At 41.5% G+C, this 24,720-nt stretch overlaps 1 protein-coding gene across 1 annotated transcript in view; it reads left to right on the forward strand.

Annotated features, from left to right (window-relative positions):
* LOC135221193 (putative pre-mRNA-splicing factor ATP-dependent RNA helicase PRP1) overlaps positions 1-24,720 on the forward strand; it is a 171,045-nt gene that overhangs the window by 145,440 nt on the left and 885 nt on the right. The window contains exons 9-10 of the mRNA XM_064259015.1: positions 22,709-22,899; positions 23,513-23,675. Of these exons, the coding sequence (XP_064115085.1) occupies positions 22,709-22,899; positions 23,513-23,675 (354 nt within the window). The remainder of the gene's footprint in view (positions 1-22,708; positions 22,900-23,512; positions 23,676-24,720) is intronic.

Here is a 24,720-nt window from a genome sequence, read left to right on the forward strand (position 1 = left end):
TGACAGTCGATCTAAGGACGCATACTTTCAGATACCAGTCCATCAGTCTTCAGGAAATTTCTCCGCTTCAGTCTTGCAGGAAAGCTTTCGAGTTCAAGGTCCTGTGCTTCGGATTGACAACGTCTCCTCAAGTTTTTACAAGAGTGTTCACCCTCGTGTCGGCGTGTCGCACGCTCAGGGGGATCAGGCTGATAAGATATCTGGACGATTGGCTGGTGATAGCAAAGTCCAGGGAGAATTACTCAGGGTGGGACAGGGCGGCCCTCCTGCAGCTTTGTCACAGCCTAGGTATTGTGGTGAATCAGCAGAAGTCGCAGCTGGATCCAGTCAACATTTTGGAATATCTGGGAATGGGATAGACACAACACAGCCAAAGTATTCCCGACAGACCAAAGAGTACAGAAATGCAAACAAGTGGTGATGCCTTTCTGGGAAAGCAGACACAGCCAGCAAGACAGTGGCAGGTGGTGCTGGGAATCCTAACCTCCCTGGAGAAGCTAGTACCACAAGGAAGGCTACACCTTCGGTCGGTCCCTACAATGGAGGATGAAGGAGTTTTGGTCACCAACAGTAAGATCACCCCGTAACGAGCAAATTTCCTTGTCGGCAGAAGTGAGGAAAGACTTGCTGTGGTGGGTGGACGACGACAATCTGACAGTGGGTGTCCCCCTTCAACAATCCTCCCCAGACCTCTTGCTGTTCTCGGATGCGTCCACTAGAAGGCTGGGGAGCCACATATGGAGGAGTTGATGGTGTCAGCAAAATGGAGTTGCAAGGACAGAGAACTCCATATAACGTTGCTGGAGTTGAAAGCAGCTTTCCTGGCTCTACAAGAATTCAGGGAGAGAGTAAGGGACACTCGGTGGTATGATGTCAGACAACACCACAGTAGTAGCTTATATAAACAAGCAAGGAGGCCTAGTTTCTCGGCAGTTACATGTGATGACAGTTCAACTTCACCAGTGGGCTATAGAGAACCTGGTAGACATCAAGGCCAGGTATATTCCGGGAAAAAAGAAACATAGTGGCCGACAAGTTGAGCCGCAGGGATCAGATTCTGGGAACGGAGTGGTCCCTACACCAACAGGTAGTGGACAGGATGCTCATGTTGTGGGAAGGACCGATCATAGACCTATTCGCAACCAGGTACAACAAAAAGTTGGAAGTGTATTGTTCAGTAGTCCCGACGCAGAGGCAGCAGCAGAAGATGCGCTACAACACCCCTGGGACAATCTGGACGTGTACGCATTTCCTCCATTTTGTCTAATCCGTCAGGTTCTGAACAGGGTAATGCGGTCTCAGAACCTCAAGATGACCCTGGTAGCCCCGTTATGGCCGAAGCAGAGTGGTTTCCAGAACTACTGGAACTCCTAGTAGAGTGCCAAGAGAGTTACCTCCATGGAGCAACCTTCTGTGTCAGCCTCACGTGGAGAGGTACCACCAGTCGGTGAAGTCCCTATCGCTTCACGGTGGAGACTGTCAAGTATCTCCTCCGAGAGCGAGGGTTTTCGCAGAAAGCAGCAACTCAGATGGCAGGTAATATCAGAAAATCATCTGCGACAGTATACCAAGGGAAGTGGTCAGCATACTGTGATTGGTTTACAGACTTTCTGATATATCTCAGAACAGAAAAACATATGTCTGTATCTGCAGTGAAGGGGTACAGGGGCTGCTCTGCCTCAGTCTTACGAATGAAAGGAGTGGACATCTCGTCTTCATGGGAGTTGGCCATGCTGATGAGGAGCTTTGAACAGTCATGCCACCAAAGGAGCTAAAAGCCCCAGATTGGGGATCTGACCAAGGTACTGAGTAGTCTGACAAAACCCCCTTACGAACCGCTAAGGCAGTCCACGATAGGAGCCTGACCCTGAAGACAGTCTTCTTATTGCCCTGGCTTCACCAAAAGGGGTGGGGGAGCTACATGGCCTCTCATATCTCATAAAGCACTCGAGAGGTTGGAGATCAATGGTGTGTGAGTTGTCCAGAATTCGTGGCAAAGACCCAAAATCCAACAATAGTAGACGGCAGATTCGATCCTTTACCATATCCTTCCTTGGCAGACTTTGAGACAACGACAAAAGCTGAAAATGCTCCTGTGCCCCGTCAGGGCACTAAGGGAGTACTTAAGAGAACAAGGCACCTCAGGCCGGGGTGCCAGAGGTTGTTCGTAAGTACAGGACGGAACAAGAAGGAAGTGTCCAAGAATACATTATCATTTTGGCTAAGGGAGACAATCAGAAATGCTTATACTGCAGAAGACAGAGGGTCAGATAGCCAGGTGGGAGCTAGAGCTCATGACATCAGGGGTGTGTGAGTGCTTCCCTGGCATTTAAGAAGAACCATGTCTGTGGATAAAATTCTGAAAGCTGGCGTGTGGAAGCGCCAAACAACTTTCACCTCATTTTATTTGAAAGATGTTGCCCATAGATCCTTGGACACCTTTTCCTTGGGTCAGTGGTGGTGGCCCAACCCAACCCAAGTGATATAGTTCATCCAGTGCCCCTGGCGGAGTTCAGTTTGCGTCTAGTCTAAGATGAAGGTATGAAAGTAGAATGAATGGGATGACTGGTCTTTTTTTCTTCTACTACTTTCTTTCTACTCCTTTAACTACGGGCATATGAAGGAGAGTACCGTCATGTGCTGGAACGGACTAGATGCAGGTGAGATGGTCAGCCATACTGTGAAGCTATCTTAGCTGATGATATACTTTTCAGTAGCAACACACCCTCTGGATAATAAGGAAAGAGGGGTGAAGGTGGATCCAGTCGCAAGGGACAAGAGTAAACAGTAGAATGGTATCTACACCCAGTGGGAGGAAACCAATAGATCCGCTTATATCTTTGGTCCTAGGTTCATTGTCCATTCTCTAGAATTCCCTATATATTCGGAAATGGATAAGGTGGCAAACTTCCAGTCAGTTGTAGAGACTTACCTCCCTCCAATAGTAAGTCTATCCTAATGTTAAGACCGAAGGTTTGTTTCGTGTGATGAACAAATACCAAATTTGTAACTAATTGTCATTTTTCATAACCTAACAAACGCCTGAGGTCTTGAACAGTTAAACCGGCCCACCTCGAACCACCCTCTAGCAGTCTAAACTGGGTTAGAAATATAACTGATGGGTCACGGTAAGCCGTGGGCATTCTGGGTATACATGCCCGTGACCTGGTATAGATGCCATTAGTCCCTGGATCTCACAAGTGTAATTTTAATTCTACCGGTTTCCAGCTTGGCGCTAGTAAATCCTAATGTTTAAGACCTCAGTTTGTTAGTTATGAAAAATACAAATTAGTTTACAATTTGGTATTTTTCCTTCATTAATTTTCTGTACTAAAGATAAAGTTTAAAATTTTATTGCTTGTTACAATTTAAGAGTTATTCATATGTAGATTTGCATTTTTTTTTTTTTTTTTTTTTTTTTTTTTTTATTTTTAAGCTTTGGCATTATTGATGTAGATTTTGTAACTTTAAGACTTCTCAGGTGAAAGGTGTTTTGCAATAACTGGTACACATTAAGGGGATGTAATATTATATTAACTATATGGTTAATTTTTTTAATACATATTGCTGTCCATATCTGGGAAAATGTAGCATCTTACAACGGACTTAGGAAATCCAGTTAAACACTGTTAACTCTTAAATATTGTTAAGATTTATAAAATCATAATAGAAATAACTATTTAGATAATTTCCTGACAAAGATTTTATATGCACAGGTGTATTTTCCATTTACCTGGTATTTCAAAATCTGTAGTCTGACTAACCAACCAGTCAGCCATATCAAAACCAGATATTTGAAACCATGGCCCCCCCCCCCCCCCCCTCTCTCTCTCTCTCTCTCTCTCTCTCTCTCTCTCTCTCTCTCTCTCTCTCTCTCTCTCTCTCTCTCTCTCAATGCCTAGTATATTTATCTGTGAACCCAGACAATACAGATTGTACCTAATCAGGGTGGTCACCTGAGCATGCTAATGACAGTTTGATAGAATATTCGACGCTGTGCTGTGCCATTTTACACAAAAAAAATGTTAAGGGTGTTCTTATCATGCCAGAATGCAAGTGATGAAACAAAACACTGCAACATAGACGCTTAACCCTTTTGCTTATCACATGTATAAACAGTTACGTCAGTGGAATGTGGCAGTGACTGGAGTGGAAAGTGCAAAAATGTTTGTAACTTTTTTTTTTTAAGGTGGCTGTGACAACTTTTGAGGTAGTCTGCTCAATTTTTTTTCATTTTGCAACCGAATAGGTGTTTTATATAATGGCATACAAAATCCCCCCAAAATAACGAGTATGAATTACGAGATACAAGAAAATTTTGCACTCGCATCCAAAAAAAAATTACCCTAAAAAATATTTAATGACAGTATTTGTTGTTTATCCATTACACACCTAGGTAAATTACTTAGTTATTGCAATGCATAAAGTTGTAATTATAACAAGGAAAATATGAAAAAATAACAAAGTAGCATCATGATTTCCTTAAGAAAAGTACCAGTCATCCACTCGATGCACATAAAAAAAAATTTTACACATTTTTTTTTCAAAGACAGGTAACTTCAATAATTTTCAAGGAAGACTGCTTAATTTTTTGTTTAATTTTTTTAGCTAATTGATTGCTCTGTAGAATGGCACAGAAAATGCTCCAAATACAACTTTATGTAGGTAAAATAATGAGAAGAAATTACTAGATAATGCATGAAAATTTTTCACTTTCCCAAAATTCTTTGGCAAAAAAAAATATTTGTGATAGTCATCATTGTAAATCCATAGTACATCCAGATAAATTACAGTGGTGCCTCGTTTGTTGAACATTTCTCATGTCAAACATTCTGTTTTTCAAATGAAATTTTCAGGAAAACTGTATCGTTTGTCAAACAAATACTCATTCTTCCAATTGACCGATTATCTTCTTTGCACTTGTATTTATTGGCCTACTGCGTCTTACAAGAAAAATTGTATTAACATGGTTTATATATATATATATATATATATATATATATATATATATATATAGATAGATAGATAGATAGATAGATAGATAGATAGATAGATAGATAGATAGATAGATAGATAGATAGACACACACACACACACACACAATATAGGCAGCCCTCGGTTATTGGCAGGGGTTCTGTTCTCGGCATGGTGCTGATAAGCGAAAACCGCCATTAACCAAAACTTGATGATTTATGGCACCACTGAACAATTAAATGGCGCCTATGTTTGGTATGTTATGGCGCTACAAATCGCCGATTTTATGGCGCTAGACAAGCCCCATAAACCGGACTGCCAATAACTGGGGACTGCTTGTTTGTAGTTTATTGTTACCATATTCAACAAAATAGATAAAACAATAAATTATTTCAATATAAGATTTAGCATAAAAGATGTACAAAACCAAGCGTCACTGCAGTGACATCACACACAGCTGACTTGAGACTGAACAAGGCAGTGTTGATATTGAAGAGAGAAGGAGAAGAGAGAGTTAAGATATTACTGAATGGATGTAAAAGTAATAACAATTCACATAAAAGGAAATCTGGCAATGAATTTAACATAATGATAACATATGAACACTGTCACAATGCAATAGATTAACAATAAAAATAAAAATGAATAAAGAAGTCTTAATTTAGCCAGTGTTCTTTGCGCTTAGTTAGACGGTATACATATTTGTATTGATAACCAATTTCAACAAACAGTAAATGAAAGAATAAAGCTTTTCTAAATGTAATTTAGCACAACGATTAAAGAAATAATTCGTCATTGCGGTGACTCCCAGATAACTTGAGATAGAGGGAGGGAGCGTTATTTTTTAGGAATAATGAATGAATGATTTCAAGTTATCAGGCATCATTAAACTTTTGGAGAGAGAAGGAGAAGAGACAATAAAATCTTTACTATATATATACATAAAGCAATATCAATTCACATAAAAAATAAAATTTTATTTCACAATAATTTAACATTCAAATACAATACAGTAATAAGTAATTTTAAAAAGTTTACTTTAGCCAGTGTTCGGTACACTGAGTGAGGCGATAGAGAGGAGAGATATGGGAAGGGATGGTGGTGGGTTATGGGTGGGAGATGGGTCTTCTTCCCACTGATTACTGGCTGGGCTGAGATCATTATTCACCTGTTTCTTTCTTTCACTTACGCGTGATTTGCCGACATCGCTTCTTTTTGTTATGGTAAAATACGTATCGAGTGACAAGTGCTTCTTATGACTTTTTAGCTCTGTAAAACTAACTTGGGTCCATAATAAACACACTGGTACCACATTCAGACAATGATTGCCTTTGCTTGTATGTTTAACCGGCTTCCTTGTGAAAAGTTATTTGATCTCTTTCCTTTTCTTACTTGTATTCTTTACTTCTTACTTATGTGTTTTCAAAATCCTCAGGTTTATTTTAAAATCTGCCATTTACCAACAGTAAGTCCATGTATTGTGGCATAATTAATCTCTCTCTCTCTCTCTCTCTCAGAATGTAATTATAGAATAGAAATTAAACCTGTACAAAACAAAAAACACATGTTACATATGTAATAAAAATCTCTCTCTCTCTCTCTCTCTCTCTCTCTCTCTCTCTCTCTCTCTCTCTCTCTCTCTCTCTCTCTCTCTTTTGCAGAAAAAATCTTAAACTATGACGTTTATATCGTTCACAGGTATGTGAAAGGGGTAAGATATTAAAAAATTGTACATTCACAAATTGCAGATGGTCATAGTTACAAATTTATTTAGGACACCCATTAAAACCAGAATGCTGTGCTATCAGTTTCACTGCTGTCATAAAACCATTGATAGATACTTACCACCTCAATTCACAGTTTACTACAATCTAGCCAAATTTGCTCTTGCTTCATCATTCGCATTCACATTCTCTTCATATCATTGAATTTTCTTCTTTGTTGCATCTCGTCTATTATTAGTCAACTAATATACAGTGGACCCCCCGTATTCGCGTTCTCCGGATTCGCGGATTCATCCACTGATTCCTGGTTTTTTTTTATCAATTTCATCATTAAATGCACTTTTTGCGATAAAACTATTAAAAAAACCAAGTATCAAAATTTTTAGTGGTTTTTCTTGAGTTTTAACTAACAAAATAGGCTGTTTTTAGCATTTTTATAGGGGTTCCAAACATTCGCTGATTCTAACTATTCACATGGGGATCTGGTACGCATCCCCCGCGAATACGGGGGACCACTGTACTACACATATGCAGGTAAAATTCAAGTTAGACAGAGTCATGGATATCCAACCGTATGAGCTAAGATGTTTTTCATAATTAGCAGTCTCAATATAGGGTGCAATTTGTACATGATCGACACCTTTTATCCTGTTATAAAGTCAGATTTAAAATACACGTGTAATTGCTTTCATTAATTTTTTTAATAATTTCCATGTTTAACAAGGGTATAACTAGGTGCTAATCCACCTCCAGAGAAGCAGATCTATTTTAGAAATAATTCTCTCTCTCTCTCTCTCTCTCTCTCTCTCTCTCTCTCTCTCTCTCTCTCTCTCTCTCTCTCTCTCTCTCTCTCTCTCTCTGAAATGTATTGTCATCACATTCAAAATGTACAGATTCATTTAAGAATTTGATCATATGCAAATTGAAGATTTAGGTTGTGCAAATGACTAGAAATAGAATAGTTAGGGACAGTGTAGCTTAGGAATCAAAACTTTTTAAGGTGTTTCACATTGTAGGATTTCTTTTTATCTGAGTTAGTGATACCTGACTTGGAGAATAAGAATAAGGATTCAGTAACTGGCCATTTCAACTTTGACCAAATGTGGATGAGTAAGCATGGTAATAAGAAAGGTATACATGCCATTATTAGTAAAATAAGAGAGTTAATTCACTATGTCAGTATCAGAATTTGTTGCCTGGTTTTGTCTGTGATTTCAGATTTACTAGTTTGTAGAATTGGAGAAGGATTTTCCTTAATGAATGTGATATACAAGTTGTGGAAAGACTTATTTTGAAAAAGTACAAAAAAAGAAAGAGAAATATGAGGTAAAAAGTTGCTGAATGAAGGTAATTCAATAAAAACAAGTATATACATGTATAACCTTCTGAATTTTTTTTTTTTTTTTTTTTTTTTGGGGGGGGGGGGGGGGGGGGGGTGGGGGGGGGGGGGGGGGGGCCCACCAGAATTGGTCTGGCAGTATACACTGACCAGTAAAGGACATAAATACAGTATGTTTTTTCTCTTATTACGTAATGTGAATTTATTTTTCATGTTATGAAGCTGGCTTTAGTGTAATATTTCTTCACATAACTGAAGTTACAATGTACTGTAAACATGAGGTTTGGCATCCAAAGTACTGCAAAGGAAATTATTCCATAGTAACAAACATAGTTTTACAGTTCAAAGAATGAAAGACTTCAGATACTAGTTGTTATAAACATGAGTGTTGTTAACAAGAATTTCTGTCTCTTCAGAGGTGATGGCATTAGTGTGGCATACTTAGGTCATTTGCTACTACGTACATTGTTGTAATTTTTTAGTCTAGGACTTTTATGTAACTTGCCAAGTAATTACATAGCTAAGAATTTCTAAGTACCAGCAGCTAAAATTTGAAAATCGTAGAAGCAATGTGTTTTTGTTTTGGTGTAGGTAGGTAGCCCCGCCTGCTATTGGGGTAGAAGGGAAACAACACAGCAAAGAGCTCAATTTATTTTTGCCAGCTTCCAACAAAGATTATGTGAGTAGCTACTGAAATTTGGATTTCATTGTATTGCAGACTTTTCTGCAATAACGGACACTCGATATGCCCAAGCCAGACTTCACTAATAACCTAAACTGGTCCCAAGTAGTACTGTTAATTAAAGTCTGACTAACTAACAAATGTCGAATGGCTATGAAAAAGAATCAGAAATCTTCACTGAAGGTACTGCAAACAATTGGTAAACAGTCAGTCCCCGTATTTGTATTCTTGAGATTCGTTTCCCTTGCAGATTTTTCTTTGAATTTTTCTTACGATGAATGTTCACTAATTAGTGTAGTATTTTGATGTTGTTTTCTTTACTAAACTAATTTTTTTTTTATTATTTACTAATTTTCAAATAATAATGTTGATTCATACTATATTAGTAAGTTTAGTAAAATTAAATGATATATAATAAAAATGATAATTTTTCTCCCTCTCTCTCCTGTCTCTCATACAGAGATGTATATTTTTGTATGATAAATAAATGATTTGCTAATTTTCAAATATTAATATTAATGTAAACAGCAATAATATCAATTCATTAAAGAAAATACCATAGTGAATGGGCAAGATTTTAGTTTATAAATTTGAAAAATTATGGAAAAACAAAGGAAAATCCATTCTATCTGCATCTTTCCTTGTAGATCCAGGTACTAAGTTGAGGTCCAGAGCTGACGTTCGTGTAATTTCTCTCTCTCTCTCTCTCTCTCTCTCTCTCTCTCTCTCTCTCTCTCTCTCTCTCTCTCTCTCTCTCTCTCTCTCTCTCTCATTGAGATGAGAGAATTTTTATGGTACATGTTATGTGAAATATGTCTATTAATATTTTCAAATAATGATAACTAATTGCAAAATTCATGTGATAGTATTTTAAAGAAAAACTATAATCTTTCCATTTCACTTTTTTTTTTTAATAAGGATAACTCTCTCTCTCTCTCCTCTCTCTCTCTCTTTCTTCTCTCTCTCTCTCTCTCTCCTCTCTCTCCCAAAGGTAACAAAAAAAAAAATCTCTCTCTCTTCTCTCTCTATCTTCCTCTCCCCTCCCTCTCTCCTTCCTCTTGTCTCTCGGTCGTCTCTCTCTCTCTCTCTCTCTCTCTCTCTCTCTCTCTCTCTCTCTCTCCTCTCTCTCCTAACTTAGCTTATGTTTATTTGTTTCATAGTGATAAAAGAATTATTTACCTAATTAATTTCCAATTTAATATAACTAAACAAAGACATTAGAAAAGAAATAGCAATCCCTCCCGTTCTTTTTTATATACTTTGAGAAAGAATGGGTGGGGGAGTAAATGAGTTTGATATAAGTATTGGCAGAGCAAAAGGAGTTTCTTCATACACGAAACAAACCTTCGGTCTTAACATTAGGATTTACTAGCGCCAAGCTGGAAACCGGTAGAATTAAAATTACACTTGTGAGATCCAGGGACTAATGGCATCTATACCAGGTCACGGGCATGTATACCCAGAATGCCCACGGCTACCTGTGACCCATCAGTTATTTTCCTACCGCCTTTAAGATAAGACGTGTTACTGTCTATTCTCATTTAAAGCCGGTTTTTCAGTTTGCCCGTTCTTTATCCATTTCAGTTTTATTTTCATTCCTTTTCTTTCTCCAAGTGTGATCAGTGTGTGGTAAGAGTGTATACGTGGTATGATGGAGAATTTTGCCTCAACATCGGATCGTCTACCGCTTCGAAGAGGAGACAAAGGAAATGCCCAGGAGTCAGTGGCTTTCCATGTTCTAGGTTCCTAACTTCGGTGTCGACGGATCCTCATCCAACGTGTAGTAGGTGCAGGGAAAACGTATGTACGGTTACTAATCCGTGTTCTGTTGTCGCGGTTGGTCGGTGGAACAGTGGAAGAAGTTCTATGGGAAAAAGCCAATACAAAAGGAAGGGGTGTTTACGCCATCTTTGGGGATGACCAAACCTTACCGGCTTCTTTTGTATCGGTAATAAACCAGGCTGCTCCATATGTTTCTCCACCTGCTTTTGAATTGTCTCATACCCCTTCGGTTTCTCCTAGCGGTTCTGTATCGGAAACGTCAGAGTGGGCCTTGGGTAATTTTTATGAATAATTTGCACTCTCCTTTGTCCCAGCAAGCAGAGGGTGAGATCCGCCATCTTTGTTCCAGGCTCCTGCTACTCAAGCGCATAGGTTAGATGTACGTGGTCAGCGCTAGGCCTATACCAGGCCCGTACCAACCTTGGATGGTCTGCTTGCGCATTATATGACGTCACAGTTCCAGCAGGGTCCGGCAGCGCTGAATGTTCCTCATCCCCCGGGCTTGCAGTTTATAGGGAATTAATGCCGCGGCTTCACCATCCCACTCAGTATTTACAGCGATGCAGAACGTGGGAGGTAGTTTGGCAGCAAACGTGCGGTTGCCAGCAGAAACCTCTCAGTCTCTCCCTACGAGAGGGATGACGTCACAACATACGTCACACTCTGAGATGGCAGGCGTGATAACGTCACAGACCGATTCTCGGCCTTTTTCGCTGCACCCAGACGCTAATACGCCTTCTGACCCGTCAATGCAAACTGTAATGCAGAAATTACAGGATATAGAGGAGAGAATGAATAAGAGAGACAAAAAGAAAAAGTGTGATTCGCCTTCTTCTTCGTCTTCTTCCTCTAGTTCGGCGTCATCGCTAAGTCCGATAACGTCACGGCGAGCGCCAGTCAAGCGTTGGAGGAGGATTCGGGAGTTCCTGGCGGATCCTCGGGCCAAGAGGAAAGAAGAATCATTCTTCCTCTTCTTTGGACCAAGACTGTCATTTCCAAGTCAGCAAGAAGGTCGGAAAAAAATCAGTGGCTATTAAGCACAAGGTTGGCAGACGAAGCCGTTCGCAAGAGTCCGAACAAGCGAGAGAGGTGACGGCCGCGAGCTAGCGGCCGAGGCGGAGTTTCCAGTTCGGATCGCAAAAACTGCGATACCTCTGTAAAATCAACGTTGGCGGCGAAAGGTGCAGCAGAGGATGGAATGCAGGTCCCAGTTTGCCCACCCGTAAGGGCGTTCAAAAATACGTACGAAGGACGATAAGGCTCCTATTAAAAGTACGAAAAATAGAGAGTTGGCAACCTCGGCGGATACGTTTCGTGGAAGGCAGTGTCCGTCTGGATAGAAGGCCGAGGCCGGGCTCGCCGACACTCGAAAACGATGCCAATGCTAATAGAGACGAACTTACCTCTGTCTTAAGGGAGCCTTCATCTTGGAGATCTAGACGAGATTCCTCGCTCTAGATCCGTGAGCAGAGAAAGAGTGAGACGTTCTCGTTCCCCTGCTGACTATCTGGGATCGAGCCAACAGCGGCCAGCAAAGATCAAAGAGACCGCGGTGCGTAGGGGCAGGCGGCCGTGGAAGGTTCCGGGCCGTCTGTCAGAAGATAGAGCGAGACAACATCCCTCGTGACGGAAAGTGGTACACTAGAGCCGGAGGAAGGAGAAAACCAAGAGTTTCTGGCCTCGTATGCAGAGGTTATTGATTTGATTCGTCAGTTCAATAGCCTTTCGGAGAAGACAGAAACACCGGCCAGTATGCTTCCTCCTGGAATTGACATGGCGTTTGGATTAAAGAGGGATACCAAGGTGTCGTATGAATTGCCTTGTTTGAGTCATGCGGATCGTCTTGCAACACGTAAACGCAAAGATTGCAGGGAGGGATAATTCCTTAAGATCTAATAGATCATTTAAATTTATCCCCCCCCCAATGATAAAGCAAAGGAAATATTATACGACACCGAAGGTCCCTTTGCTGTCTAGACAAATGAACCCTAATGTTGTAAGGTTAAGGCCTGGATTAACCTTGGATCAGGTTAAAATGGAGTGCCCTTCGATGACGTACCAAGAAGCTGCTACGTTAGAAGCAACAGCTTCTTCTGTCTTTCAGCTGCGTCCTGGTTAGACCTTTGGTCAACAGCAGTGGCGAAAATTGCATCCTCGGAAGCAACAAGGAAAGTATGGATGAACCCCATTGTTCATTAGGATTACTACAGTCAGGGTCCAAGGCGATTGCGTACCTGACAAACGTAAGTGCCAATGTTTGGGCAAATATCCTGCTAATAGGAGAGATGCAGCATTGGCTAGACTAAGCCGCAATGTGGAGTTGGATTCCTGTTAGCAATGAGGAATGGGGATATCTTGGAACGCAACTACTGTTGCCAGAGGTCATACTGGAAGAGGCGATAGATAGAAGAAGGATGGACACTAACGATAGGTTGGTGCGAACAGGCAGTTAGGAAACGTCTAACAGTCAAACTACTCCTTTGGAGGGAAGACAACAGCAGATGTCTCGAAAGAAGACAGTGAGACATAGCATCCCTAATAGAGTCACAAGACCCTCTTCCCCAAAGAGGATACTCATCGGCCCTTTCACAATAGAAACAACAGAGAAGGGCAATAGGGGAAGAGGGAGAGGCTCAAGAAGATAGGATGGCCGCCTCCCCATCCACTCGGCCACACCAGTGGGGGGTTTGCCTGGCAAATCACTGGAAGGTGTGGCAGGAACTAGGGCAGAGCAGTGGTGGTGGATGTTCTCAGGATCGGGTATTTGATTCCGTTCGAGGTAACCCCGCCCCTGACAGATCAACCCATTACCCCACGTCACTTATGCCCACAAATCTCAGAAGGCCACTATTCTGCAGGACGAAGTGAAGAAGATGATGGAAAAAGGAGCTGTGCAACAAGTATGCAGTCCGACAAAAGGCTTCTACAGCAGGATTTTCCCCCTCCCCCCCCCCCCGGTACCCAAAGCCAACGGGGAGTGGAGGTACAGTAATAGACCTGTCAACGCTGAATCTGTTTATAAGGAAAACCAGTTTCAAGATGGAAACTCCGAAAACGGTTCTACAAGCAGTCCGAATCGGAGACTTTATGCTGACAGTCGATTTAAAGGACGCATACTTTCAGATACCAGTCCATCAGTCTTCAAGGAAATTTCTCCGCTTCAGTCTTGCAGGGAAAGCTTTCGAATTCAAGGTCCTGTGCTTCGGATTGACAACGTCTCCTCAAGTTTTTTACAAGATTGTGTTCACCCTCGTGTCGGCGTGGGCGCATGCTCAGGGGATCAGGCTAATAAGATATCTGGACGATTGGCTGGTGATAGCAAAGTCCAGGGAGAAATTACTCCAGGGACAGGGGCGGCCCTCCTCAGCTTTGTCACAGCCTAGGATTGTGGTGAATCAGCAGAAGTCGCAGCTGGATCCAAGTCAACGTTTGGAATATCGGGAAATGGTGATAGACACAAACACAAGCCAAAGTATTCCCGACAGACCAAAGAGTAGAGAAATGCAAACAAGTGGTGAATGCCTTTTTGGGAAAGCAGACACAGCCAGCAAGACAGTGGCAGGTGGTGCTGGGAATCCTAACCTCCCTGGAGAAGCTAGTCCACAAGGAAGGCTACACCTTCGGTCCCTACAATGGAGGATGAAGGAGTTTTGGCACCAACAGTAGATCACCCATACGAGCAAATTCCATTCCCCCTTGTTCCGGCCAGAATGTGAGGAAAAGACCTTGGCTGTGGTGGGTGTGACGGACGACAAGTCTGACAGTGGGTTTTAGGTGTCCCCCCTTCAACAATCCATCCCTAGGAACCTCGTTAGCTCGTTTCTCGGATTGCGTCACTAGTAACGGCTGGGGTGAGCCCATATGGAGGAGTTGCTGGTTGTCAGCAAAATGGAGTTGCAAGGACAGAGAACTCCATATAAACGTGCTGGAGTTGAAAGCAGCTTTCCTGGCTCTACAAGATCAAAATTGGGAGAGAGTAAAGGGACACTCAGTGGTATTGATGTCAGACAACACCACAGTAGTAGCTATATAAACAAGCAAGGAGGCCTAGTTTCTCGGCAGTACATGTGTGACAGTTCAACTTCACCAGTGGGCTAGAGAACCTGGTAGACATCAAGGCCAGGTATATTCCGGGAAAAAGAAACATAGTGGCCGACGACGTTGAGCCGCATGGGATCAGATTCTGGGAACGGAGTGGTCCCTACACCAACAGGTAGTGGACAGGATGCTCATGTTGTGGGAAGGACCGATCATAGACCTATTCGCAACCAGGTACAACAAAAAGTTGGAAGTGTATTGTTCAGTAGTCCCGGACGCAGAGGCAGTAGCAGAAGATGCGCTACAACACCCCTGGGACAATCTGGACGTGTACGCATTTCCTCCATTTTGTCTAATCCGTCAGGTTCTGAACAGGGTAATTTTTGCGGTTCCTCAGAAAACCGGTCAGAATGACCCTGGTAGCCCAGTTATGGCCGAAAGCAGAGTGGTTTCCAGACCTACTGGAACTCCTAGTAGATGTGCCAAGAGAGTTACCCTCCATGGAGCAACCTTCCTTCTGTCAGCCTCACGTGGAGAGGTACCACCAGTCGGTGAAGTCCCTATCGCTTCACGGGTGGAGACTGTCAAGTATCTCCTCCGAGAGCGAGGGTTTTTCGCAGAAAGCAGCAACTCAGATGGCAGGTAATATCAGAAAATCATCTGCGACAGTATACCAAGGAAAGTGGTCAGCATACTGTGATTGGTGTCGTAGAGGGAACGTGTCTCTACTCGGTACCACTATTCAGCAGTTTAGCAGACTTTCTGATATATCTCAGAACAGAAAAACATATGTCTATCTGCAGTGAAGGGGTACAGGGCTGCTCTAGCCTCAGTCGTTACGAATGAAAGGAGTGGACATATCGTCTTCATGGGAGTTGGCCATGCTGATTGAGGAGCTTTGAACAGTCGTGCCCACCAAAGGAGCTAAAAGCCCCAGATTGGGATCTGACCAAGGTACTGAGTAGTCTGACAAAACCCCCCTACGAACCACTAAGGCAGTCCCACGGATAGGAGCCTGACCCTGAAGACAGTCTTCTTATTGGCCCTGGCTTCAACCAAAAGGGTGGGGGAGCTACATGGCCTCTCATATCTCATAAAGCACTCGAGAGGTTGGAGATCAATGGTGTGTGAGTTTGTCCCAGAATTCGTGGCAAAGACCCAAAATCCAACAATAGTAGACGGCAGATTCGACTCCTTTACCATACCTTCCTTGGCAGACTTTGTAGACAACGACAAAGCTGAGATGCTCCTGTGCCCCGTCATGGCACTAAGGGAGTACTTAAAGATGAACAAGGCACCTCATGGCCGGGGTGCCAGAGGTTGTTCGTAATGTACAGGACGGAACAAGAAGGAAGTGTCCAAGAATACAATATCATTTTGGCTAGGGAGACGATCAGAGATGCTTATACTGCAAAGAAGCAGAGGGTCAGATAGCCAGGTGGGAGCTAGAGCTCATGACATCAGGGGTGTGAATGCTTCCCTGGCATTTAAGAAGACATGTCTTTGGTGGATAAAATTCTGAAAGCTGGCGTTGTGGAAGCGCCAAACAACTTTCACCTCATTTTATTTGAAAGGATGTTTTGCCCATAGATCCTTGGACACCTTTTCCTTGGGTCCAGTGGTGGCGGCCCCAACAAGTGATATAGTTCATCCAGTGCCCCTGGCGGGTCAGTTTGTGTCTAGTCTAAGATGAAGGTACGAAAGTAGAATGAATGGGATGACTGGTCTTTTTTCTTTACTACTTTCTTCCTACTCCTTTAACTACGGGCAATATGAAGGAGAGTAACCGTCATGTGCTGGAACGGACTAGATGCAGGAGATGGTCAGCCATACTGTGAAGCTATCTTAAGCTGATGATATACTTTTCAGTATCAACACACCCCTCTGGATAATAAGGAAAAGAGGGGTGAAGGTGGATCCAGTCGCAAGGGACGAGTAAACAGTAGAATGGTATCTACACCCAGTGGGAGGAACCAATAGATCCGCTTATCTCGTTTGGTCCTAGGTTCATTGTCCATTTCTCTTAGAATTTCCCTATATATTCGGAAATGGATAAAGGTGGCAACTCCCAGTCAGTTGTAGAGACTTACCTCCTCCAATAGTAACGTCTATCCTAATGTTAAGACCGAAGGTTTGTTTCGTGAATGAACAAATACCAAATTTGTAACTAATTTGTATTTTTCATAACTAACAAACCTGAGGTCTTAACAGTAAAAGCCACCTCGAACCACCCCTTTAGAAGTCTTAAACTGGGTTAGAAATATAACTGATGGGTCACAGGTAGCCGTGGGCATTCTGGGTATACATGCCCCGTGACCTGGTATAGATGCCATTATTCCCCTGGATCTCACAAGTGTAATTTTTAATTCTACCGGTTTTCCAGCTTGGCGCTAGTAAATCCTAATGTTAAGACCTCAGGTTTGTTAGTTATGAAAAATACAAATTAGTTACAAATTTGGTATTTTAGTTGTAAGGAGTTATTCTCTCTCTCTCTCTCTCTCTCTCTCTCTCTCTCTCTCTCTCTCTCTCTCTCTCTGTTATTGGCTGTATGTACAGTATATGGTTTGAATGGTAAAATGTTTATGACAACTTGGAAATAATATTAATATAATAATATAATCTCTACTACAGTAATAGAATAGTAATTTAAGGTATATTTTTGAAGTAGGTTGTTATTTAAGGTATACATTTGGTATTTGAACTTTGAAGCTAGGCAGTTATAAGCGTTTTTAGTGGGAGTTCTAAGTATTTTTGGGTTTTGATTATTTGGGAGGGGGTCTGGTGCGCATCCCCCACAATACGGGTTGGGTCCACTGTACACAGTTGGCTTTTACAAAGTATGATTCCCATACAAGTTTGCTCTCCAGACTTGACTTGTAAAGAGTCTGTAGGCTGGGATGAAAAACAATGGAGGTTTTTTGTTCTTACCTTTCCAAATTAGAGAAAGATAGGAAGTATAAGGCTACTGTTAGCTACGAAAGCTAGCGTTTGAGCCTCCAGTAGCGCAGGAGTGCCCATTAGCACCAGAGCTCCCTTTTCCACCTGAGCATCCATTGGCACCAGTATTCTCTCCTGCTCCTGAGCTCTGTGCAGCACCTGCTACTCCTTATAATTAGACTCTTCCTCCTGTTGGTGTGGTGGATCCTCATCTCTCTCGTGTGTCTTCTGTCTCATGCTTTAGAGGAATCTAGACCCCCTGCTGCTTATGGGGCACTTTTGTGGTTTTACCTGTAAAGCTACCCCAGTTTTTTCAAGCCAGCTGCTGCTCCTCCTCATGCTTCCACCCTCTCCTCCTTCCACTCTTCAGATGAGCAGCATTTCTGCAGAATTGTCTAAGCTCCCTCATTTAGGTCTTTCTACTTCAGCCAGGAAAGCCACTAGGGAAGTCGGAAGTTGGTTAACAGACAAGAGAATACAAGAGAAGGCTGTCTTCTCTTTCTCTCCCTCTTGTTTGAGTAAGAGAAGGCATTCATTTTATGCCACTGGGGAGTCTCCCTCTTAAGGTGTTGCTGTCTCCACCTAGGGGGACTTCTCAGAGCTTAAAGAGTCTTCGCGGAGATCGGCTTTCATAGTTGCAAAAGTTATGTTTTCTTCGTAACTTGTTCAAGATTTTTGAAGTAACAAGTTTTATGGATTGGTCAGTTGGCACTCCTGGTAAGAAGATTTAGAATGTTCCTTCAGTATCAGCAACCGTCTCTTCTGACCTCTTGGCAGTACTCTCGTGCTTGGGCAAAGGCATTAGGGACAGTTCCCGTGAACTCACTTCTACGTTTGCGATGTGCATTCTTAAGAAATGTGACCTGTGGTGCTTCTTCACTTGTAAAGGAATTACTTCAACCCAAAAATTAGTGCTTTTATCGGTACTAGTTTGTAAGTTCCTTTCTCCACAGGATATGGTTTTAAGTTCCTTTTTTCACAGGGTGTGGTGAGTGAAATCGCCTCCAACTTGCAGAAGAAGTTGACCCAGGATCTACTGTCAATCATCAAAGCGTCTAGGGAGACACCTTCGTTTACTACTAAGACCTCTTCTCCTTACAACGGCTGCTCTTTCATGGTGGCAAGCAGAGACCTCAGCCCAAGACAAGAGGAAACGTACTCTTTACATCTAAAGCATTCAAGAAGTCATCTTCCAACCCCACCCCTAAGAAGTAAGATCAGTCTCCCACATGCAGCAGTAGGTGCCAGATTCCATCGTTTCTGGCAAGAATGGAGCAGAAGAGGAGCAAAACAATGGGTAGAGAGGTCCTTAGAGTGGGATACACTATTCTTTCTATTCCTTTAATGACCAATCCGCCCTTAGTCAAGCAACCCGTTGCATTGACAGTGTACTCTCTCGGCTCAGAAAAGTATTCCACTCTGGCTGAAGAGGTGTCTGCCCTTCTTCTGAAAGAAGTAATCAAGAGAGTGGAGGACCAAGAGTCCGAGGGCTTTTACAACTGCCTGTATGTGTCTCCATAGACATGAAAGATGTTTACTACCATATCCCCATATATCCGGACCCCCAAGGAAATACCTGAGATATATCTTCAAGGACCAAGTCTTTCAGTTTTGGGCCCAGTGCTTTGGACTGACAACAGCGCCACAAGTTTTCACTGGCGTGCTTGCTCCTCTCATGAAGTTGGCTCCATCTCATGAGGGTCAACATCACTCTTTATCTGGACGATTGGCTCCTTTGCTCTTTGACGAAGTTGAACAGAACGAGAGATTTGCAGAAGATACTGGTTTTAGCTCTAGAGCCCTGTCTTCTTATGAAGATAAATGTTCAAAAGTACCATCTAGTCCTGACACAACTCCCTCCCTCAAGAGGGTAGTCATGCCTTTGCACAGTGGACAAATTCCTCTCTCCCCAAGTGTTCAGCCAGGGTTTGGATGAGCCTCCTCGGAACCTTATCCTCCATCAAACAGTTTGTATCACTGGGGAGACTCCACATGAGAATCCTACAGTTTTATCTTTGGTCAAGTGAAACAGGAGAAAGTATTCAGGCAATTTTGTGTTCCCAATTTTGCAGAAAATCAAAGAACCTCTGCTCTGGAGCAGATTAGAAGTTGGCTACTGGAAGGAAAGTCCCTTTCCCCTCTGAACCCAAAGCTCACTTTTTATGCAGATGCATCCAACATAGGTGGAGTAGTGCTGCAAGAGAACAGGGAGGTATCAGGGAAGTGGAAAATGAAACAAAAGTCTTGGCACATCAACCTGAAAGAGTTGAGAGCTATAAGCTTGGGTTTACAAGCCTTTGCACCAGAAGTTTGAGGTGGGGTAGTTGCAGTTCACCTGGACAATACAACAGTCCTCTTGTACATTTCCAGACAGGGAGGAACCCACTCATTCTCTCTTTGCAAGGCAGCAAGAGACCACCTTCTTTGGGTCAGCATGAATCACACAAGGATGGTGAGAATATCTCTGCAGGGCAAAAGGAAATCAACCCAGACGACACAACCAAGTCATTCCTACGAAATGGACACCGGATCCAGCGGTCTGCCTAGAGCTTTGGAAGTTGTTGGGAAGACCTATAAGAGACTTGTTTGCGACTGCCAAAAATTGTCGCCTTCCACTTTATTGTTCTTCGGTTCTGGATCCAGCAGCAGGGTTAGTGGTTGCCATGCTCCTGGATTGGTCAGACTAGGCACTATATGCCTTTCCACCCCTAGGAATGATCAAAGAAGTCTTACAGAAGTTCCAGTCGTGCAAGAATGTTTTGATGATTCTCATTGCCCCATTCTGGCCCCTCAGAGAATGGTCTCCAGACCTGTTAAGTCTTTGAGAAGATTTTCCCCGGTTACTCCCTCAAAGGCAAAAACTGCTCAGACAACTCACAGTGAGGTTCCACCAAGGATTATCTACGCTGGCTCTAACAGGGTTCAAACTGTCATCCAACGCAGAGCTAAAGGCTTTCCCAGAGCGATCTCAAAATGTAAGTGTCAGTCATCTGCTAACATCTGTCAGAACAAGTAGTCCATTTTCCATTTTGTGCAGAAGTAATCAAGTCTCTTCTTCTTGAACATCTGTGATAGAGATTGTTGATTTTCTTCTGTATCTAAGGACGTTGAGAGGTTTGTCTTTGTCCATAATTAAAGGATATAGGGCAATGCTAGGCTCTGTATTCAGACTTGTCTTCAAAACAAGACTTATCAAACTTGATTAAGTCTTTGATACCGGCAAGCGTAAGGACACTTGGCAGGTATCTTGGAATTTGGGCACAGTCCTGAAATGGCTGTTGGGCCCTCCTTTTGAACCCCTGGCTTCTGCTTCCCTCTGGAATTTAACCATGAAGCCCCTTTTCCCAGTAGCCCTAGCTTCAGCCAGAAGGGTAAGTGGGATTCAAGCCCTCAATAAAAGGGTTGGGTTCTTGACGTCTTATTTTCCTATACTTTTCTATAGTTTTCTCGCGAAGAATGAGAATCCTAAGAAGCCTCGACCTTGTTCTTTCTCTATTGAAAATTAAGCTAACATAGTAGGACCAGAAGATGAAGAAAGGTTTGTCTAGTGAGAGCTTTGAAATTCTACATTCACAGGACGGACGACATTAACGGGGCTTCTAATAACTTGTGATGTTTTGTTAAGGACCCCTCTCTTCCTCTGTCGTAGAACACTCATTTTTTCTTAGAGGTCTCATTCGTGAGCCACATTCACTGGTAGAGGTGGGGCGCTACCTGTCCTGAAGGTAAAGGCTCATGAGATTAAGGCAATGGCTACATATCTGGCCTTTAGGTATAACCTTTTGTTGACTTCCATTCTCCAGTCCACATACTGGAAATGTAAGCCAGTCTTTGCGACATATTACTTACGTGAAAGTTGAAACTATTTATAGTGATTTCAGTACCTTGGGTCCGTTCGTGGTGGCTGGCATTGTTCTGGGAGAGGAAGCATAGGAAGCATTCCTTCCTACCTTACTTTCACCTTGAAAACTGGTGTTGGATCCTAGGGGAGTCTGGGGCTACTTGGTACTGGATACCCTCCAGTCGTTGGTAGGGTGGTGGAGTTTTTAATTTGTTTGGTGTAGGGTTGTTAGTTTTCTGGCTTCTGTTTTATGGCACTGTGCCCAGGGTGGGGCAATGATTTTGCTTTGCTAGTGATTGGAGAAGTTGTCGCTGTAAGGCTCCCACTGTGTAGCAGGTGATCCTTGGTCAAACAACCACACCTGTGAGTCAAGATGAGCGACACCAGAGGCAGCAGCGTCCTGTAATAGCTCTCTTAACAGGTAAGGAAACAACAAGCATTATGTTAATGCTAGCAACTCTCTATTCTCATCTCATTATCATTAATTAATATTTTTGGAATAGTATCGTCCATGAATCCCACCACTTACCAAGTAATTACAGAATTGGAGTCCCACCCTCCTCCCCTCTCATGGATGGTAGGCGTAATTAAGTTGAGGTCTTTGCTGTTTTGTGTCCCTTTTACCCCTTTTAGCTGCTATTAGTTAGAAATTCTTAGCTAAGTAATTACTTAGTATTACATAAAATCTCACTTTATTATAAAAATATTTATAAGTCTTAGAGGACATAGTCTGATTTTTTTTTATAAAGGTAATGGCCATCTTCATAAATTTGGAAGTTGCAGGCTTGATTTAATTGTATTTAGGTTTTGTCCCTTTCAGAATGCTGAATTCATTGCTCACATGTGTCTTATGAATGTTTTCCGTTGTTATCGTTAGTGCCTGAACCTCTTGAGTAAATGCTTGCTACATATTTGTCTTGCAGAACATAAGCAAGAAGGTGGTCCAATAGTATATAGGTATTTACTTTCTATAACTAATTTTAATACAGGATAATGCTACACGGAATGCCTCTTAAACATTAACCCCAAATCTTGTTCCTCATTTGGGTCAGTACATTTGCAACATATTTAGCACATTAAATATGAGTTTTTCCTGCGGTGTAAATATTATATTTATCTCCTAGTCAAAACCAATGTTATGCTTAGGTTGTTATACATTTAGTGCTCGGTGTGTCTTTCAGAATGGTACTACATAAGTTGCCTACTGGAAAATGGAACATTAATTTTGGTGAACCATGTGAAGACCTTTGTTTCCCAACGGGAAGAGAAATCAAGGATTTACTAATGGCCTGTAATGTTCAGACCATGTTCTTATTCTTCTGCAGTTTAAGATGTTAAAATTTTTACTAATTTCCATTCCTTCTTTTTCCTGACCCATTATACTTTGGTAGATATGGAGGATGTGCAGTGGTGTTACGACAACTTTGTCAATTATCGGTCCTTGAAATCTGCTGACAACGTGCGCCAACAGTTATCCCGTATAATGGATCGTTTCAGTCTAAAGCGTACATCAACAGACTTCAACTCTCGGGATTACTACATGAACATCAGGAAAGCGTTGGTGGCTGGATTTTTCATGCAGGTATTTCTTCTTTCCTTGAGTCTCATTGCTAATTTGCTTAGAGGAGTAGAGTACACTGTAAAACATGTACAGTTGACCCCTTGTATTCACAGGGGATGTGTACCACAACACCCCACAAATAGCTAAAATCTGTAAATTCTTTGAACCTTTGAAAAATGCTTATAATTGCTTATTTTGATAGTTCAAACACCAAAAAACTGCTTTTAAAAACACAGTAATTAGGAATATTTTTCATGAAAAATACAGCAAATAATGTGTATGTATGTTCTATAGAAAAATACGTGAATAGGTGGGGATTGTGTATTACAACAGCACAAGATATATATTGTACTTACAACATTCAATATTCACTTAATATGTTAATCTTGTCTTGTTGGGCCTGTTTGGAACACTTTAGAAAGTATCAAAATATCATCTGAACGTTCATGTATGATTGTATATTTTTGTAAATATACATAGTGTATATTTCATATGGAAATTTATTTACATTATTTTTGTTGTATTTTTTATCCTCTGTGACAGGCAGTAACAGTTATGAAGTGTTGTAGTAGTTGAACAGATAAAAAGCATATGTTGCAGCACAATAGTTTACATTTATTTATTTTTTCCACAGATTGCCCATTTGGAGAGAACAGGTCACTACATGACCATCAAAGATAATCAAGTTGTACAGCTTCATCCATCTACCTGCCTAGACCACAAGCCAGAATGGGTTCTCTACAATGAATTCGTTTTGACCACAAAGAATTACATCCGAACTGTGACAGACATAAAGCGTATGTAACTTTTTTTGTATGTTTGCGGTTGTATACTCAATGCACAATGAAAAATTATCTAAGGAGCAGCTAGAAGAAAATATGTTTACTATATTTTGTGTCAAGTTCCACTCCTTTTTACTGCTTACTTAAGCCTAAGTAGGAAAAAATTATTTGTTTTAACGGTCAGTGTGTTAAGAGGGACTGATGAGAAAATACAGTGTGTTAAGAGGGACTGGTGAGAAAATACATAAATTGAATTTTGAAGCAGTTCATTAACTAATCGATAAAAAAATGATAAAATAAAAAAAGTAATTAGTGAATGAGTCTACCATTTCATGTTTGCACCAAATGCATGTCAGCAGATAAAGCCTGGAGAATCTGGAGAGAACTGAGAGAAAACTGCACTCACAATTTTACTTAGTTGAAAAATAAATCAGTGAGGTCATAGATTTATTTTTCAACAAATTACGCTGAGTTTTCTTCATTTGTCTTGCAGTGAAATTACATCATGCCTCAGGACAGCTGTTCTCACACCCTCATGGTATAGTTGTCTGTAGGGATATTAAGCATGCACTACATGATGAAGCTTTTTTCTACTCAAATATTTAAGTCTTGAATGTATGGGCTATTTATATAGGTATTGTAATGTTTTATTTCTAGAAAATAAATGGACGAAAGAAAAGTTTGAATTATATATTAAGGCCATGCCATGTAAAATACAAGATTTAAGTACATATTTCAAGGAACACAATTTTATGTGATAGCAGTATGTATTCATATAAAATAACTTTTTGGTCTTTTGATGTAAACTATGTACTGCATAGTTGATGGCTTCCTCATGTTTTCTGTCAAGGGGCCCTGATAGAATAGTAAAGTTTTATTTCCTGAAATGTTGAACTCACTGAACATAACTCATGTGATTGAGTTGTATGTTCCATTTAGTTTTACAAAAGGTGCCCTTGCTACGTTTTGATTTGATTGCTGTTGCTCTGCTGTCAGTCGAAGAGAACATCCTTGTTGTTCCTACCATGCATTCTTCTTACTACTACTCAGGATTTATGAA

This window comes from Macrobrachium nipponense, chromosome 2 (genome assembly GCF_015104395.2).
Source record: "Macrobrachium nipponense isolate FS-2020 chromosome 2, ASM1510439v2, whole genome shotgun sequence".
Taxonomy (NCBI): Eukaryota; Metazoa; Arthropoda; class Malacostraca; order Decapoda; family Palaemonidae; genus Macrobrachium; species Macrobrachium nipponense.